Source organism: Theropithecus gelada, chromosome 12 (genome assembly GCF_003255815.1).
Source record: "Theropithecus gelada isolate Dixy chromosome 12, Tgel_1.0, whole genome shotgun sequence".
NCBI classification, from domain to species: Eukaryota; Metazoa; Chordata; class Mammalia; order Primates; family Cercopithecidae; genus Theropithecus; species Theropithecus gelada.
The window spans coordinates 110,188,204-110,205,016 of NC_037680.1; the positions used below are offsets into that span (position 1 = coordinate 110,188,204).

General features: G+C 36.1%; 1 protein-coding gene across 2 annotated transcripts in view; it reads right to left on the reverse strand.

Annotated features, from left to right (window-relative positions):
* USP40 (ubiquitin specific peptidase 40) overlaps window positions 1-16,813 on the reverse strand; it is a 93,601-nt gene that overhangs the window by 69,823 nt on the left and 6,965 nt on the right. For both annotated transcript variants that reach the window (XM_025405196.1, XM_025405197.1), the window contains 5 exons: window positions 15,363-15,527; window positions 13,221-13,367; window positions 10,162-10,305; window positions 7,886-8,014; window positions 1,175-1,270 (listed from right to left, as the gene is read on the reverse strand). In XM_025405196.1, the coding sequence (XP_025260981.1) occupies window positions 1,175-1,270; window positions 7,886-8,014; window positions 10,162-10,305; window positions 13,221-13,367; window positions 15,363-15,527 (681 nt within the window). The remainder of the gene's footprint in view (window positions 1-1,174; window positions 1,271-7,885; window positions 8,015-10,161; window positions 10,306-13,220; window positions 13,368-15,362; window positions 15,528-16,813) is intronic.

Below are 16,813 nucleotides of genomic sequence, written 5' to 3' on the forward strand. Positions count from 1 at the left end.
ACAAGAATTTTGGAAGAAATACATAAGTGCACAAACAAAGATGATTAATGTCTTATCTAAATGTTTTGAAGTATAAACAAGTTCTAAAAGGGGGTGAGATGTAGCTGTGACAGGCTGAATTGTATCTCCCCAAAATTCATATGTTGCATTTTTAACCTACAATATTTCAGAATGTGACTACATTTGGAGATTAGACCTTTAAAGAGGTGATTAAGGTAAAACGAGGCTGTTTTCCATTTTAGAGTAGGCCCTAAGTAAACCTGACTGGCATTATCAGAAGAAGACGAAGTTTGGACAAAGTAACACCAGGAAGCACACACACAGAAGAAACACCATGTGAGGACACAGGAAGAAGACAGCCATCTGCAAGTCAAGGAGAGAGGTCTCAGAAGAAACCTAAACTGCCAACACCTTGATCTTGGACTTCAGCCTTCAAAACTATCAGAAGATACATTTCTATCATCTAAGCCATGCAGTCTGTGGCATTTTGTCATGGCAGCCCTAGCAAATTCATACAGTCATCATAGATTGATATAATTAAAGTATTCAGCCCAGGTCCCTAGCAGGAAGTATAGCAAATCATTTATTAAGGATGAATGAATAAATGAAAGAAGACCTCACATATTTAAAACAGCATATTAAACAAACTTTAAAAGTTATATACTTGAGATATTATCAGTGACTACTAGGAATGAAAAAGGGGACATAATTTCAGGTCACACAGACATTAAAAGGATAATATGGAAATGTAATAAATTGCAAACAGCATTTAGTAAAGCTCAATTTGGTTTAAAATGACAATAATAGCCCAAAAAATCATAACCCAATTCCAATATATGTAAATAAACATAGAGAAAACAGAATGCAAAGAATATATATCAAAGTGCTTACAATAACTGTATCTGGCCTATTTATACTTCTCATCTTTTTTATATATTTTCTGTCTTTTTTTCTTGAATTTTCTACCATGAATATGTATTTCATTCATAACTAGAAAATCCCCACAAAAATCATTAAAATACAGATACAGAGAATGTCCTTAAGGAAAAAGACTATGAATGGTAATAATATCACATCTAGCAACTAAACCGCGTATATTCTTACATATATACACACATGCACACATACACACAATATATACATACACACAATTACTTACACACACATACTCTACCTCTAATAAGATTGCTTTTAGAATCATCAGTGGATGATCAATCTCTTCTTCACTCTGGAGATCTTTCAGATTCACATCTGGCTTACTTTTTTCCTCCTAGGAAGGAAAACAACATGAGTTTCTATCACTAACCACTTAAAAAGTAACAAAATAGGAATGTTGGCCAGGCATAGTGGATCCCACCTGTAATCCCAGCAATTTGGGAGGCTGAGGCAGAGGGACTGCTTGAGCCCAGGAGTTCAAGACCAGCCTGGGCAACACAGACCAGGATACTCTACAAAAAATAAAAAAAAAATTAGCCAGGAGGTTAAGGTGGGAGGATTGCTTAACCCCAGGAGGTCAAGGCTGCAGTGAGCTGTGATCACATCACTGCACTCCAGCATGGGTGACAGAGCAAGAAGTTACCAAAAAAAAAAAAAAAAAAGAAAAAGGTTTCAAGATGATGAAACGGCGGTAAAAACATCACAATAATCTGCATATGCTTGGAATCAGGCAGACCTTGCTTTGAATTCCAGCTCCTCGTTGAGTATTTTCCAGCTTAGCACTACTTTAGCTACATTTTACATAATTTGATATGTGGAGTTTTCATTAAAATTCAGTTCAAAGTATTTTCCGGTCTTCGTCCCGTATGGTCTCATTCACTTGTGCTGACCTAAGGAAATTCTACTCATCTTTGCAGGCCAGGCTCAGCTTAAATACTCCTTTCTATTTCCTGATCATCTAAGTTTTCACCCCATTTTATGAAGGTATTGGGGAACATGTCAAAATTCCCCTGGTAAGTTATTTTCATTGCCTTTTTTTTCTATACATGCCATCTTCCAAAAGTATTTTAAATTGACTTAAAACCAGAAATATAGATAGTCATAAACAATGCAAGCCAAAAATAAATGATCAATAAGTGATGGAAAAATATGGCAGGCCAGATACAATCATCCTGCTACAAAATTACTAAAAATGGTAGATAAAGTAAAACCAAAACAAATAAAAACATCTTAAACACACTATGGCTTGCAAGAACATCAGGGAAAACTCTTCCGAGGTCAAAAAGTGAAATGGGAATGTGGGGAAGAAACCCAGAGATGAGGCCTCTGGCTCTGCAACTGCTATAGCCAGAGTAGTTAGGTTCCCCCCAAATTCATACGTTGAAACCTAATCACCAGTGCAATAGTATTATGAGGTGGGGTCTTCAGGAGATAATTAGGTCACAAAAGATGAGCCTTCGTGAATGGGATTAGTGCCTTTATAAAAAAGGCCTGAAGGAGTATTGTTTGACCTTTCTGCCATGTGAGGACACAGCAAGAAAGTGTCATCTATGAAGCACAGCAAGTCTTCACAGACACAAAATCTGCTGGTGCCTTAATCTTGACTTCCCAGCCTCCAGAACTGTGAGCAATAAATTTCTGTTGTTTATAAATTACCCAGTCTAAGTGTTGTGATAGAGCAGCCTGAACCTGAACGGACTAAGACACTGATCTTGCTGACGCTGAACTTCCATTTTGATGCCCATACAGGACAGAGTTGGGGAAAGAAAGCCTAGGCCTACCCAAAGAGGGGAGTCGAGGGACTCATCTTTCAAACAACCATCAATTCTCCAATTCTCTGACATCAACTAGGTGTCACACAATTGTATTCAATTCTGACACTATCTGGTGATAGCACAGACTCCGTAAGTTGAGGACTCAGTCCCGTAAGACTGTCCCCTACTTCAAACACAAACCACATACGGGGTCCCTAGGGTACTCACATTTCTGCCTAGCTGAACACAAATTCTAGGGTTCCCTTCACCCCAACTCAAGTTCATAATTTTCTGGAATAACAGTAAGAACTCAGGAACTTACACTACACTTTATTATAAAAGATATAAATGAATAGCCAGATGGAGACAGACATAGAGCAAGGTCCAGAAGGGCCCAGAGTTCAGGAAACTCTGTTTCTGTGGAGTCGTGCTGGCCACCCTCCCAGCATGAAAATGTGTTCACCAACCCAGAAATGCCCCAAACCTCATTTTCCAAGAGGTTTCACTGAAGTTTCATTACAGAGGCATGATCAATTAAACAAATCACTGGTCATTGGTGACTGAACTCAATTTCCTGTCTCTCTCCCCTCCCCAAGGTCAGGGAAGCAGGGTTGTAAGTTTCAACCCTCTAATAATGGACTGGCTTCTCTGGCAACCAGCCTCCATCCTGAGGCATCTAAGAGTGACTTCATTAACATCAACTCAGATATAGTGGAAAGGGCCCATTATGAATAACAAAAGACACTCCACTCACTCAGGAAATTCCAAGGAGCTCTGTGCTAGGAACAGGAACTGGAAAGGATGACCAAATATATACTTTTTAATATATCACAATGATAAAATGCAGCAAAAAGCTGGAATCCCTAAATGGCTATACCTTCAATATAAGCACAACCTAGAGAAAAATCCACCTTACAATAAAGGACAATGAGGAACTGGCTTGCCTTGACCTTGATACTGGATGAAGGGGGAAAAATGTCCTTAAATCACAAGTAGGTCCTCATGTGGGTTTGTGTCCCAAATTCCTACTGGTTGTTTTGCTCTAAAACCATCAAGTTGATTTTAATATTGTTAAGGGCTGGTAGTGATCCCAGGCTTGTGTTAGAGACAAACACAAATCTTTCTTGGAAGAAGGCACTTTTAACTCAGTCCTCAAATTACTCCCATCAATCAAGTTCTTAAAAAGCAAACAAACAAACAAAGCAAGAAGCCTACAGTCCACCATACCAAAATCACAAGGAAATAGAATCAGCAACATCAGAAGATATTGGTCAGACCTACAAAGTCTTCAGATGCTGCAATTATCAGAGAGAAAATAAGAAAATAAGTATGTTTAACGTGCTTGAAGAAATTTATGACAATGGAATAAGAGATTTAAAAATGACAGGAGAGAAGAGGCAAATCGGCATTGTAGGGATGACGCTTGAGCCTATGAGCCCAACATATGACAAGTTGATCCAGGTGACATATAGGCTGGGCCCAGTCCTCCTCCACTCTGCCAGTGTCTGACCCTGGCCATGTTGGGACAGATTGGTCCAGTCATAGAGCTGCCAACTGGGTGCTGTCATGGAGCCTTCTTTGCCCCACTTCCTCAAATGTGCAAGATGATGTTCCAAATGATGCCAACCATCTGTGAAGCCGAAGTCCCCCCAGGAAGTTGGAGGCATGGATCAGGCTCCTCTTTATAGCCACATCTACATTTATGTTTTGCAGTTAGTGGCCTCCATGCTAGAAGAAAGGGATCATCTTCTAGGCACACTAAGAGAGACTAAAATGTTGGCTTTAACCCAGGGAAAATTACATGAGGTTGGTCCTGAAAACTACTCCTTACAGGCAGTACCTACTAAAAGAACTCCATGTATGCAGAGCACAGTTCCTTGAAAGGGAAGAAGTAATTGCTGAACTGTAAGTAGAAAGAACACTACCCGGCTACAATTAGAATATTTGGGACCCTTCGTGGGCACAGGGGATCTGTCAGAATAATGGTGGTAAAAGAGACAAACACAGTGTCCACCAGATATATCTACTGCAGGTGAAATTCTTAAAACACAAAATCACTATCTGAACAGCATGAAGCTCTGGATGAAAAGCTAGTGATTCTTAAAGAACAGAACAATAAGAAAAAAAATTACATGGGATGCTTGACAGCCATTAACAAGAAAACATACCAAGCACAATATTCTATTGTTCTCTAAGCCCCAAGGAAGACCCTGCTAAGGTGTTACAGCTTCAAAAAATGGACAGGCAGTGCAGAGATTGACGCCATATGAAGGAATGCCTGCTGCCCTTCGAGTCATGTCACAGAACTGTGAAGAGATCCTGATGCTGCTAGAAAGAAGCTGATCAATTCTGAAGAAATGAGCACAAAACTGCACAAGAGATGTCCAGGAAACCACAACCCAAAAGAAAGTCAAGGAAGAGAGAATCACTACTCTGAAAACATGCTGTCTTACCAGAGTGTGAAGCTGCCTTTGTGCATGACCTCAAAGATAAACGTGAAGATGAAATTGCAAACAGATATTTTATGCATCAAAAAACTGAGGATAAATATTGCCAGCTAGAAAAATACCTCAAATCTTCAAACTGGCTGAGCAAAAACTGTAGCCATTTTTTTTGCTACATTGAGGTGGCTGGGCTGACAGAGAGGCTGGGAGCACTTCCTAAGACTGAAGAGAGACACAGCTATATTGAAAAAAGTCACAACAGTTGGAGGCACAACCGGAAGAGAAGAGCCACGAACTGCAATGGGAATGGGCAAGGCAAAAAAAATGAACACCATAATAAACATTTACCAGACCTGGTGACAAGCTTCCATCAGAATCTAATGAAAGGCTTCATCTTAGAGAGCAAAATAAAGCCTATCTGATAATTAAGGGGAGTTTAAGGCAGAGTGAGAAGGCCACTTTCTTAAGGATTCTCTACTATGGTAAACTAAAAATACAAGAAGGTAGTTCAAGGGAAAGTATAGTAACACAATACGGATCAGCTCAAATTAAACATGGTAACGTTGAGGGCTGAAACAGTTGATGAGGATAACAAGTGTCTCACTTCATCTAATTGGGAAGGTGCCCGACAAGATGGTGTCTTGGCAAATGTGGCACAAGCACTTGAGAGCAATGCTTGTACAGCTTTCCCAAGCCAGAAGGGGAGTTCCATTCACTGCAGTAAGTAAAAGAAATGAAGGCAAAGGATTTCGACAGGTAAAACAAAACCGTCTTTTTCCATAGATGACTTCAACATAAGAGTATTTAGCAATATTATTGGTTGTTAGTATATACACTGTTTAATATTTTATATATTTTAGTATATAAAATCAACATACTAAAGAAAGCTGCATTTCAATACACCAGCCACAAACACTCCAGAAAACACAAAATTTAGGCATAGACCATCTCCCTGGTAAACATGTTCCTGGTAGAACACAGTTTGACTTTTTTCATATCCAAACTTTACAGAACATATATCTCTCAGTATGTTCCAAATACAACTGATAGAACGTCAGAAATACAGATGAACGTTTTGAAAAGCTGGCTGAGTGTCGTCAAAGGGACTGTGCATCTTGGATACTGCTGGCACCATGATATGCCATATTACAACTAAATGTGGAGCAAGTATTTGTCAACAACAGCATTCACTTTCTGATAATAGGAAGCTACGCTTCAAGCATTTTACATCCTAACATGATGGTTTGTGACTTACCTATAGACGTTTTACTGTGTTTGGGGTTGATGTGTAATAGATTATAATTTCCTAGGAACTAGACACCAGTTAGCACTTTCCCTCGGAACATCTGTAAATTTTTTTTTTGAGAAATATCATAAAACATTTTAGTAAGACATTAAAGGGACTTTAGAAAATGAAAAGGTATATCTTGTGCACATATGAAGACCGGAAATCCCATTGAGTATGTGTGCGTATATGTGTATGTGCACATACATGTGCATCTGTGAGACTACTGACAAGGTGATTCTAGAAATGTACACAGAAGCATAAAAAATGAAGACAGGTCCCACACTCCTGAAAAATAACAGCATGTAGGGAGACTTGTCCTACCAGAGATCAAGATTATTATAAAGCTATGGAAATTGACAATGTATTTGTCCAGGAATAGAAAAAAATGAACAATGGAATAGAGAGCTGAAAAACAGACTCACACAAAAATGAACAGTAGACATAATAGAACTGGCAATAGTAGATTGGTAGAGAAAAACTGATTACTCAATAAGTAGAAATGGGTAATTTTTTCAAGTGGAAAAAAATCCTTCTTATACCTCTCACAGGAAACCATTCTAGGAAGATCAAAGTTTTAAATGTCATTCAGTGGTTATTGAGCACTGTTTCAAAGAGCAACCATGAAAGACATGACTATGCAGTCATATTATAATAAACAGGACAAAATTCACCCTGGTCTTAAATCCTATTGTGCAAGCTATAGACATGGGATTTATTGTTTTTATCACATGTTCACCTACCATCTGCAGGATACAAAATTAATATTGTGTGTTATCTAAATCAATGCTCATTTTATTTTTCAGAAAAAATTCAATAATGGTCAGCTATAGGAATTGTGCTCTCTTTATGATAATGGAGTAACTGTATAGGTAAGGAATGGTTCCAGATTAGAGGAGATATCAGAGATAACTAAATACCATGCTTGACACTGGATTTGACACTAGAGTGGGGGAAAAATTGCCATGAAGGATGTGAACTGGAAACTGATGGAATCTGAACATAACTAAGTATTAGACAACAGTATTATATCTATGTCAGAAGATCCTGATTTTAATCAATGTTCATGTAAGATAATATCCTTGGTATTAGAAGATAAACACTTAAGTATTTAGTAGTAAAGGGACCTGGTGTCTTCAACTTAATTTCAAACGGTTCGCACTAATAATGATAATGTTAATAATGTGTGTCTGTGTATACACATGCACAAATGTGGCAAAATGTTCATCAGAGAATCTAGGTAAAGGGTATACAGGAGGTGTTTTTACTATTCTGGTAATTTTTCTGTATGTGTGAAATTATTTAGAAATAAAAATTTAAAACTTGTATCTGTATTAACTTTCAGTGCCTATCAAAGTTTTCTACAGAGTGGATATAAAATAAATGGTAAACAAAATATCCTCAACAAAATAATAGGAATAGAAAAGAAATTGCAAAGATATTTCTAAACAAATTTCTATACGTACTTGAAATTGCCAGTTTCCCAAATGATCAACATCTTTAATATATACATGGTAATGGCCTCCGTAGCAGCCACCTTTGTGTATAATAACTGAGAAGAGGTCATACATATATTCTAAGTCATCCAATTCATTCTAAAAGAAAAAAGAACATAAATATTGATACAGTTTTCATAAAATGCTAAGATAATAATCAAAAGAAAAAATAATTTCAACTACTCAAACTAATAAGAAACTTCACTGTTGTTAAGAGTAAAGATGAATTCAAGTAATTGGCTTTAAATTTAAAATTAATTAATTTTAAATTTATCTAATGGCCAGTCACACTACACCAATCAAATTCTGCCTCTTAGCCGACCATGAACACATGTACCTGAAAAATACATTACTTTTATGTACTTTGGCTAAGACCATGTAAGCCAATAAATCAATGAAGCATGTTACCCTATCAGTGATTCTATTGCAGAAATTTTTAGCAAGAGAAACCCATCTTCGTACAATACCTGTTTATGCTATTTTATAGATGCACTCTTCTTTTAAAATGCATCACCTTTTTTTAAATTGATACATATCTAGTTTAAATTGTCCTCTATTTCAACTAGGTTGTCATGTGCCTCAAAGTCAAAGCCAGATCAACTATCACCCCTCCTGACACTAGAGTCCTCTGTATAGAATAAGAACTTAGTAATTATGACTATCATTTGGTTTTGTTTAGAGGCAGTTTAGTGGAAGAGGTTCTTTCTTGTTTTATTAATTCTATGATCAACATTTTCTACAATCAATATGCTCCATAATCATGAGTGATCTAACAGATGTACTCCTACACTAGCAATTAAAAACAAAATAAAACAAAAAGCTACTCTAGATTAAGAGGTACTTTAAAGATGTTTGTTTAAATTTCTGATGCAGAAGAAAAAAGAAGCCTTTTTTACACCTGAGGGATCTAAAACTACATGATATAAGCTCTCTTCTGGCTTTGACATCTAAACTCAGTCAGCGCTCATCCGTGATGTTCAGATGTACATATGGTGGCCCCTTGATGGGTGTCAGTTATTTTAAGAATTTATTTGCTTAAAATATTAAACTTTTTAAGTGGGCAGCAGTTTAAAATGTCTAGTACAGGCAAAAGACAAGGTGTATACAAAGATGCACAGTGATTTTTTTCCATTAATACAGAAATCCAAAAGTAAAATTAATGTGAACTTCCTAGATAAGTGCTCAATTTATTCACTTATTTCAGTTTTGTTACATCAAAGTATGTTAAAATCATGTGGCAAACTATCTTTTATAAAACAAGAAACAATTATATTAACTAACTCTGGGAAAATTATTTATTTGGGTATGTCAATAATAGCCTCGGGGCAACAGAATATTAGAACCTTTGAGTGGTAATTCAAACAACAACAACAACAACAAAATTCAAAAAGCTCAATAATTTGGCTTGAAGTAAAGGAAGGCCCATGTGTGAAGATCCTGAATTTAAGAAATGTTTATAAAAAGATTACTTTTTTTACACAGAAACTCAATAGCTAGCTAATAAATGTTCTATTCTGAATAAACATGTAAGAATGATTTGTGATAAGAAATAATTACTCATTTCACCCAGACCTTGGCATGTACAGCAATGTTATAAAAAACATTTTTAAATGGCTCATAAAGTAGGTTGGTTTTGTAACTAATTTGTTTTCAAAACCTCTTCTTTCCCTATATCTTAAGGATTACAAATTCTAGACTAGCGAATTTCCATTTGCCTCTTGACTTTCTAGATGCATAAATTCATTATTACATGTAAAATAAACTAAATCCAAATCAGTGGTACCAATTAATCGTAAGTTTTCTAAATGCAGGGTAACTTCTAATTTTGTTCTTAAATTTTCATTTCAAATATTTTAAAGAAGGGTTTAATAAAAAGAAGGGAACAAATCTATACTTTGGAAATTCAAAATGACTGTAAATAAATCAGTGGTACTTGAACAGGGTCAATCTTGCCCATGCTGTCCTCCCAGGAGACATATTTGGCTTTGTCTGAAGACAGTTTTGGTTGTCACAACTGAGGGAGGGGGAGTGAGGATGCTACTGTCATCCAATAGGTAGAGGGCAGGGATGCTGCTAAACACCCTAATGCATGAGACAGTCTCCCACAACAAAGAATAATTTAACTCAAAATGTCAATAGTGCCAAGGTTTAGCGATTCTCACAATAAACCAACTGAAAATCAGGTCAATAATAGATTCAGTCTTGAGAGGGGAAAAGAAAGAATTTAAAAATAAAATAGTTCAAACCTGTTCACAAAAGGGCTTGAGATTGATCCGGAGAGGGAATGTATAACAGCTAGTTTCCTTGTAGCGTTCGCATTTCACAAAATCAAAATTAAATCTTAGTAATGAAACAGTAAGAAAAGGAGGCAGCTTACGTAATTTGGCCGACTGTTAAAAGAAAAATTTACAAAGCTTTTTAAAAACAGGGTTATATAAAAGGATACATAATGTTTCCTAAAGTCTGAAAAAACAACCTATGACACAGGTCTAAGAGAAATATTACATCAACTCATTACCTTGGATTCAACATAACTCGATATCAACTCATCTATTTTATGGGTCTAAAGGTAGAGCCACTCATTTGTGCTTACAATTAATAATTTATAAGCTAGTTTTATCTTTAGTGTTGATATCCTGAAATAGTATTTGATGACTGGTGCCTATTTCCTGCCCAATTTCTGGCCTTTCACTTTCATCCTTGGTGTCTCCACTTTACCTGGCAGGTCTACAGTTCTTTTTAATCAGTGAAGAACTGGAACTGTCAACCTGAGACCTATGAACCTGTTTTAAAGGATCTGAAATGATAAAAAACTGTATGTGCATATGTATTTTTTCTGAGGAGAAGAATCATAGCTTTCATGAGACTTGCAGAAGGCCTCTAACTTCCCCAAGGGCTAAGATCTATTGACTGGGATTAAGCTGCTTTTTAAGAGTATCAGCTGTGCCCAGCCTCTGGGATTACTGGTCTGTGAGGAGAAAAAAGTCCTCCCTGATATATAAAATTACCCATAATCATATATCTCTAACAGTGCTAAAAATACATTTTAAAAAACAGTTCCACAAATCTAGTGAGTAAAAAACAAGTTGAATGAAAAAAAACAAAAACAAAAAAAACCCCCAGCAATATAACAACATGGTAGATTTTCAAACAAGCTCTAAAAATGCATCTAAAAAAACTGAGTAACTCAACTATAATGTGGCTGAGAAAATACTGCTTAGGACAAGAAAATCTGCATTTATTTAGCAGTATAGTCAAACATAAACTTAGAATGCAACAAATCCAATGCATAGAATATAAATTTAGAAGTATCAAGATCAAAAAACTTCTACTGAAAGAGAATTAAAGAAATGCGATAAAAGGTATATTTAAAAACTACATTTGTTTAGCAAAAGGTTCTTATTTGTTAACGTGAACATGAAGTCTAACCAAAAGCTGAATGTGTAGGTCTCTTTCTAACACTATTCCAAACTCTGAAGTTCATACACCAAAGGTGAAATACAAAATAAGCAAATGATGAACCTCTCTCTTTGGGTTTGATAAAGGGGCAAAAACTGGATGGAAATACAGGTGAAACAGTATAAAGTTCAATCTTCCTGTGAAAGCTATAGGCATAGGGTGTAAGGTTTTATTATTGTTTCATCTATAATCTCCAGGATACAAAATCAGTATTGTGTATTATCTAAATCAATGCTCATTTTCTTTGTTGGAAAAATTCAATAATTGTCAGCTATAGGAATAATGCTATCTCTGTCATAATGAAGTGACTGCATAACATAAATATGTCTCTTATGGTAGCTGTTTAAGACAATGTTCAGTAACCACTGAGTGAACTGAGCTCAAGTTGATGATGTTTATGAACAGCTCATCACATCACCCACGGCAGTGGGAACGTCACCACTGCAGATAATAACGACAGTAGCAGGGTTGATGCCATATTGGCCATTGGTACAAGAAGCTGAGAAGGAAGGCCAGAGAAGGTTAGAGACAGCACATCCAGACCAGAGGAAATGGTATTAATATACATACGTAGATATAGATACATTTATCTATAATAATCATTTTTATATTAATGTTAATGAATTACTAGTATTTAGCAATTAACTAGCATTGGTAATGCTTTTGGTGGAAATTAAGGGTGTAAAAAATACATTAAAGAACAATTCCATAGTGAGAAATCACAGGGAATTGTGAAAAGGAAATATAAATGAATGGCTGCTAGAAGATAAAGTGGGAAAAAAAACCTACAAAACATTTTTTAAAAATCTGTCCTCCAAAAAGAGTTATTCAGATGTCAGTCTCCCTTAGAACAAATAGATATCCTGGACCCAAAAGGGTTGGCCAGTAAAGCACAGAGAGAGACCTCACATCAGTACTGGGATAAAACACCAATACGTGGCACAGGGATTTTCAGAAAGGCCAAAGTGCTGATATAATAAATCCCTGCCATATCAGAAAAGAGCTGGAATGCGCAAAACTTAGGATGCATGAAAATAACGCCAGGGAGGTGTTCCACTAAGCTAAACAGTAGTTGTCTCTCATTTCTCCTCTTATCAAAGTGTCTCTTCTTTCCTGGAAAGGAAAATAACTATGAATTATACTACAGGAATGGCTACTGATATATGAACGTGATGAATAAATTTGAGAAATGTCAGAATTCTATGTTTATTGGTTTGTTTTACTTTTCTCTCTCAGCTCTCACATGGCAAAAGATATCAGTTGCTTTAGTCCTGACCTTCTTTTGTCTTATATTTTGCTTGACTGTACAGAAAGAAAACCAGAAGCATTCTGTTAAATTCCTTAATTAGCAAGTTAAATACTCCCACCTGGCGGAGGAGGTAAGTCTATATTGGATTTGCCAGAGTGAGGAAGAACATGTCAAGATTATAAAATAACTGTATATTAAGAAAATGAAGAAAGCCATCTATTTTCGTAGTAGTAAACAAAGAAAGTAGTAAACAAAGAAAGTAGTAAACAAAAGGAAAGCTCAACAAGCTTCTCAATGGCAGAAATAAAAATATATACATCTCTTTTCACAACAGTAATTGCAAAAAGGAGGGATACTTACGAAACACTGAGGTACAAATAAACTTTTCCCCAGAGAGAAGGAAGTTGGGTGTACTGTTGGGCTGAAAGCCTTAAAAATTCTTTATTGTAAAAAATTAAAATACAGATAAGGATGTAAATATCTTTTCAATCCTTAGTGTCAACAGCTTCAAGTATATCCTCAAGACTTTTTCATACAAGTTGACTTATACTAAGTACAAAGTGGGGACCCTGGGAAAAAGCAGGTATCTGTCTTTACCTTTGCTGCTTTAACCAGCCTGTTACAAGTTCCACAGTGGTACAAGTTGTCACAATCAAAAACTTCCTCTTCTACATACATGTTCCAGAGAGCATCTTCCAAACCAGATACATTTTTGACTGCTACTGTTAGATCTAAGAAGTCTTCCTGAAATAGACATGAATATAATATTGAAAAACAATTTCAGAGGTTTACAAACACATAAACACATCACCAACTCACACATATATTGGGAATAATCAGATATATGTTTTCTAAAACACTACAAATAAAGATGTAGATCTCCTGATTAGATGTTGTGAAGTTCATAACGCTAAATATCCTTCTTTTGAAATAGAACTATAATTTAGCTTAAAATATATCAGAAAAAAATTGATAAGAAAAGTTTATGAATTTACTGCAGATGCAATAAAATGTTTTATGAGGAAATATAAACCACAATAAAACACATATCTGAATTCAGAAGTGCATATATACAAGGTACACAGTACTGTTTTAGACTCTAGACTAGACTATAAGAGCAAGGGCAGGGTTGAATTTTCTAATGTAAACTCCATTTCTTTATCTTCTTTTGCTAGGGTTGCCTTAAGATATACTGAAGAAGTTATAAGGAAAGAAATTATATGACCAGCCTGGTCAATATGGTGAAACCCCATATCTAAAAATACAAAAAAATTAGCTGGGTGTGGTGGTGCATGCCTGTAGTCCCAGCTACTTGGGAGGCTGAGGCAGGAGAATTGCTTGAACCTGAGAGGCGGAGGTCGCAGTGAGTCGAGATTGCGCCACTGCACTCCAGCCTGGGCAACAGAGTGGGACTCCATCTCAAAAAAAAGAATTACATTAAGCTAGGATAAGAAGGTCTTCCTATGAAAATTCAAGAGAATATTTTGTAAAAAGAGGGTTTATGAAATCTGCTATAACTACATTTGAATCACAATATTTCTAGTAATAAGCACTTACAATTTGGCAAATGTAATTCATATTTATAGTTCTGTATGTGTGTGCAACAGCTTTATTTTAAGAGATTTTGGGGAATGAAAATGATTAACTCATGGTGAAAATTTTAAGTACTAAAAGTAACATTTATACAGTATATGGTTTATAATATATATGTGAAAAGTTAATGTCTTTAATTTATAATGGTCTTACATATACTGTTTTGAAAATACTGATTTACTACATCATAGCTAAGTCAAGCATGCAGTAATTCAAAAACACACACAACATCTTAATTATTTCCAAACTTAAAAAATCACTTTTTTTTTTTTTTGAGACGGAGTCTTGCTCTGTTGCCAGGCTGGAGTGCAGTGGCGCAATCTTGGGTCACTGCAACCTCCGCCTCCTGGGTTCAAGCAATTCTCCTGCCTCAGCCTCCTGAAAATCACATATTTTTATATCTATTTTCAAAAAAGCAGTTAACACTTTGAAAATGGTAATTTTGTCCTCATACAAATACACAAACTTTCTTGGCATAAATAATCAAAGCAGCCTTTTATTAAAGGATCAGTGATGAATTCAGTGATAAAAATCATTGACTATATAAGATTTGTAGGGCAAACAGGATTGTATTTACATGAGGAAATTTCCAATTAGATTAAAAGGGCAATATGTGTCATTACAAAGAACTGAAGGTTATACTAATTAACACAGGATTACAATAGCTTTATATATAATATATAAACGGAAGCACACATATATAAATGAACGTTCTGAAGAATATTAATAAACTAAATCCAATATTTAATTATAGATGCCTGTCAAATTAAACACTCCTCGGTCCTCAGTATTATCAATTTTTATTACCTCCCTAATTAACTTTCTTTACAATATTCCAACCATGATGACATTGGCTTCTCACATGAGGCCACAGTCTTCTATTTGTAAATATCCCCAAATCTATTTTCCAAATATTAAAGTACTGAATAAAAGATTAAGTTTCAAGATATTTGCTTCTTTCAATCTAGATGGAGAAATCTGGATTATAGGCTCATGATTTAGGTGTAGTTAGAAGAAAAAAAACTCAGTAAATTACTTTTAGTAATAAACACTTTAATCCTTGTGTGGTATTATAGATCACACATTTAATGACATGAATTATAATTTACAACATAACTTATTACTAAAATACTCTGGCGTATTTACCTGCCTCTCACTGACGTTCTTACACTCTTTACAAACAATCTGGTTAACAATGGTTCCATGATACAGACGATTGATGAGGTCATGACCGGAGGTCCCAACTAAAGAAGTTTCCAAAGCACTGAAGAGGATTCGATTCAGTTCCTGCACATCATGTTGCCTCATTTCCTACACAACAGGTAACTTTTAGATGTAATTCTGGGCTTCAGATTTTTTAAAACATTTAAAAAAAAAACACTAGTCAATAAAAACTCAAGATTTATCAAGCAATCCAAAGATCAAATATAAGAATGACTCAGCAAAACAAGCTGTGAGCTGGTTAAGACATTACCACCTATCTTTATTTATACTAAACAATGAAAATATGAACAGGCAGTGTTCACTGTGTACATATAACTCAATTCCTTTGACACCCAGAATGTGCATTTATTCTTGTGGGAAACCATACACATGGCCATGCCTCAGTAAGGAGAGAGGGATACACTAGGCACAGACCAGTGTCTAAGAGCTGGCAGTGTCTGCACAGGAACACCTCACTGAAATCAGAGCACATGCTGAATAGTCTGAATTATCAACAATAGAAAAGAACTAGAATGTACTGCTTTGAAGTAAAAACAACTAAAACAAGACTCAGTGCTACTGAGAAAAAAATCCTGATGGAACTTGCTTTAATCCATTATTAGTCATGCAGCTGTGTGTGAACTTCTCCTTAAGAAAAATTTATAACCAAACCAAGGGGCGCACCAAGACTTAGAAGTGGAGGAGAGGAGGAAGAGCAGTTGCGGGCAGAGCCAGGAGAGTGAGACCCCAGGAAGCAGGAAGAACTGGGGCTTTAAGGAGGGTGGTGAGTGCTACCGAGAGCTCCTTCTGCTGAGAACAGAGTGTCTTCTGGACTTGGCACAGGGATGTCACTGTTGACTTCAACAAAAAAAGTAGAAAGGAAGGAGAGGAACAAATGGAGAATTCAGAAGCAGAGGCAATAAACGAAGACAACTTCAAAAATAAGTTTCAACCAAGAGCAATAGCTCATGCCTAAAATCTTAGCTACCTGGGAGGCCGAGGCAGCAGGATGCCTTGAACCCAGGGCTGCAGTGAGCTATGATCATGCCATTGCACCCCAGGCTGGTGACAGAGTGAGACCTCAACTCAAAAAAAAAAATAGTTTCGTGTGAAGAGCAGCAGATAAAGTGGATGAAAGCTGGAGGATTCCTATCTTGCCTTTTAAAATAGAAGACCCTCAAGGATGTAAATTTACCTAATATCACTAGCTATGATGGGATAGAAAACTTGTGGAAGTTTTCAAGTTCTGTTCCTAAACAATCCTACACTTGGCAAAGGTACCACAGAGACCTTCTCCTACCACTGCAGGTCCAGTCCTAGAGGGTTTTCTGTAAGACCTTATTTAGAAAACAAACAAACAAAAAAAAATTCACAGCATTAAGAAGTATGAAACC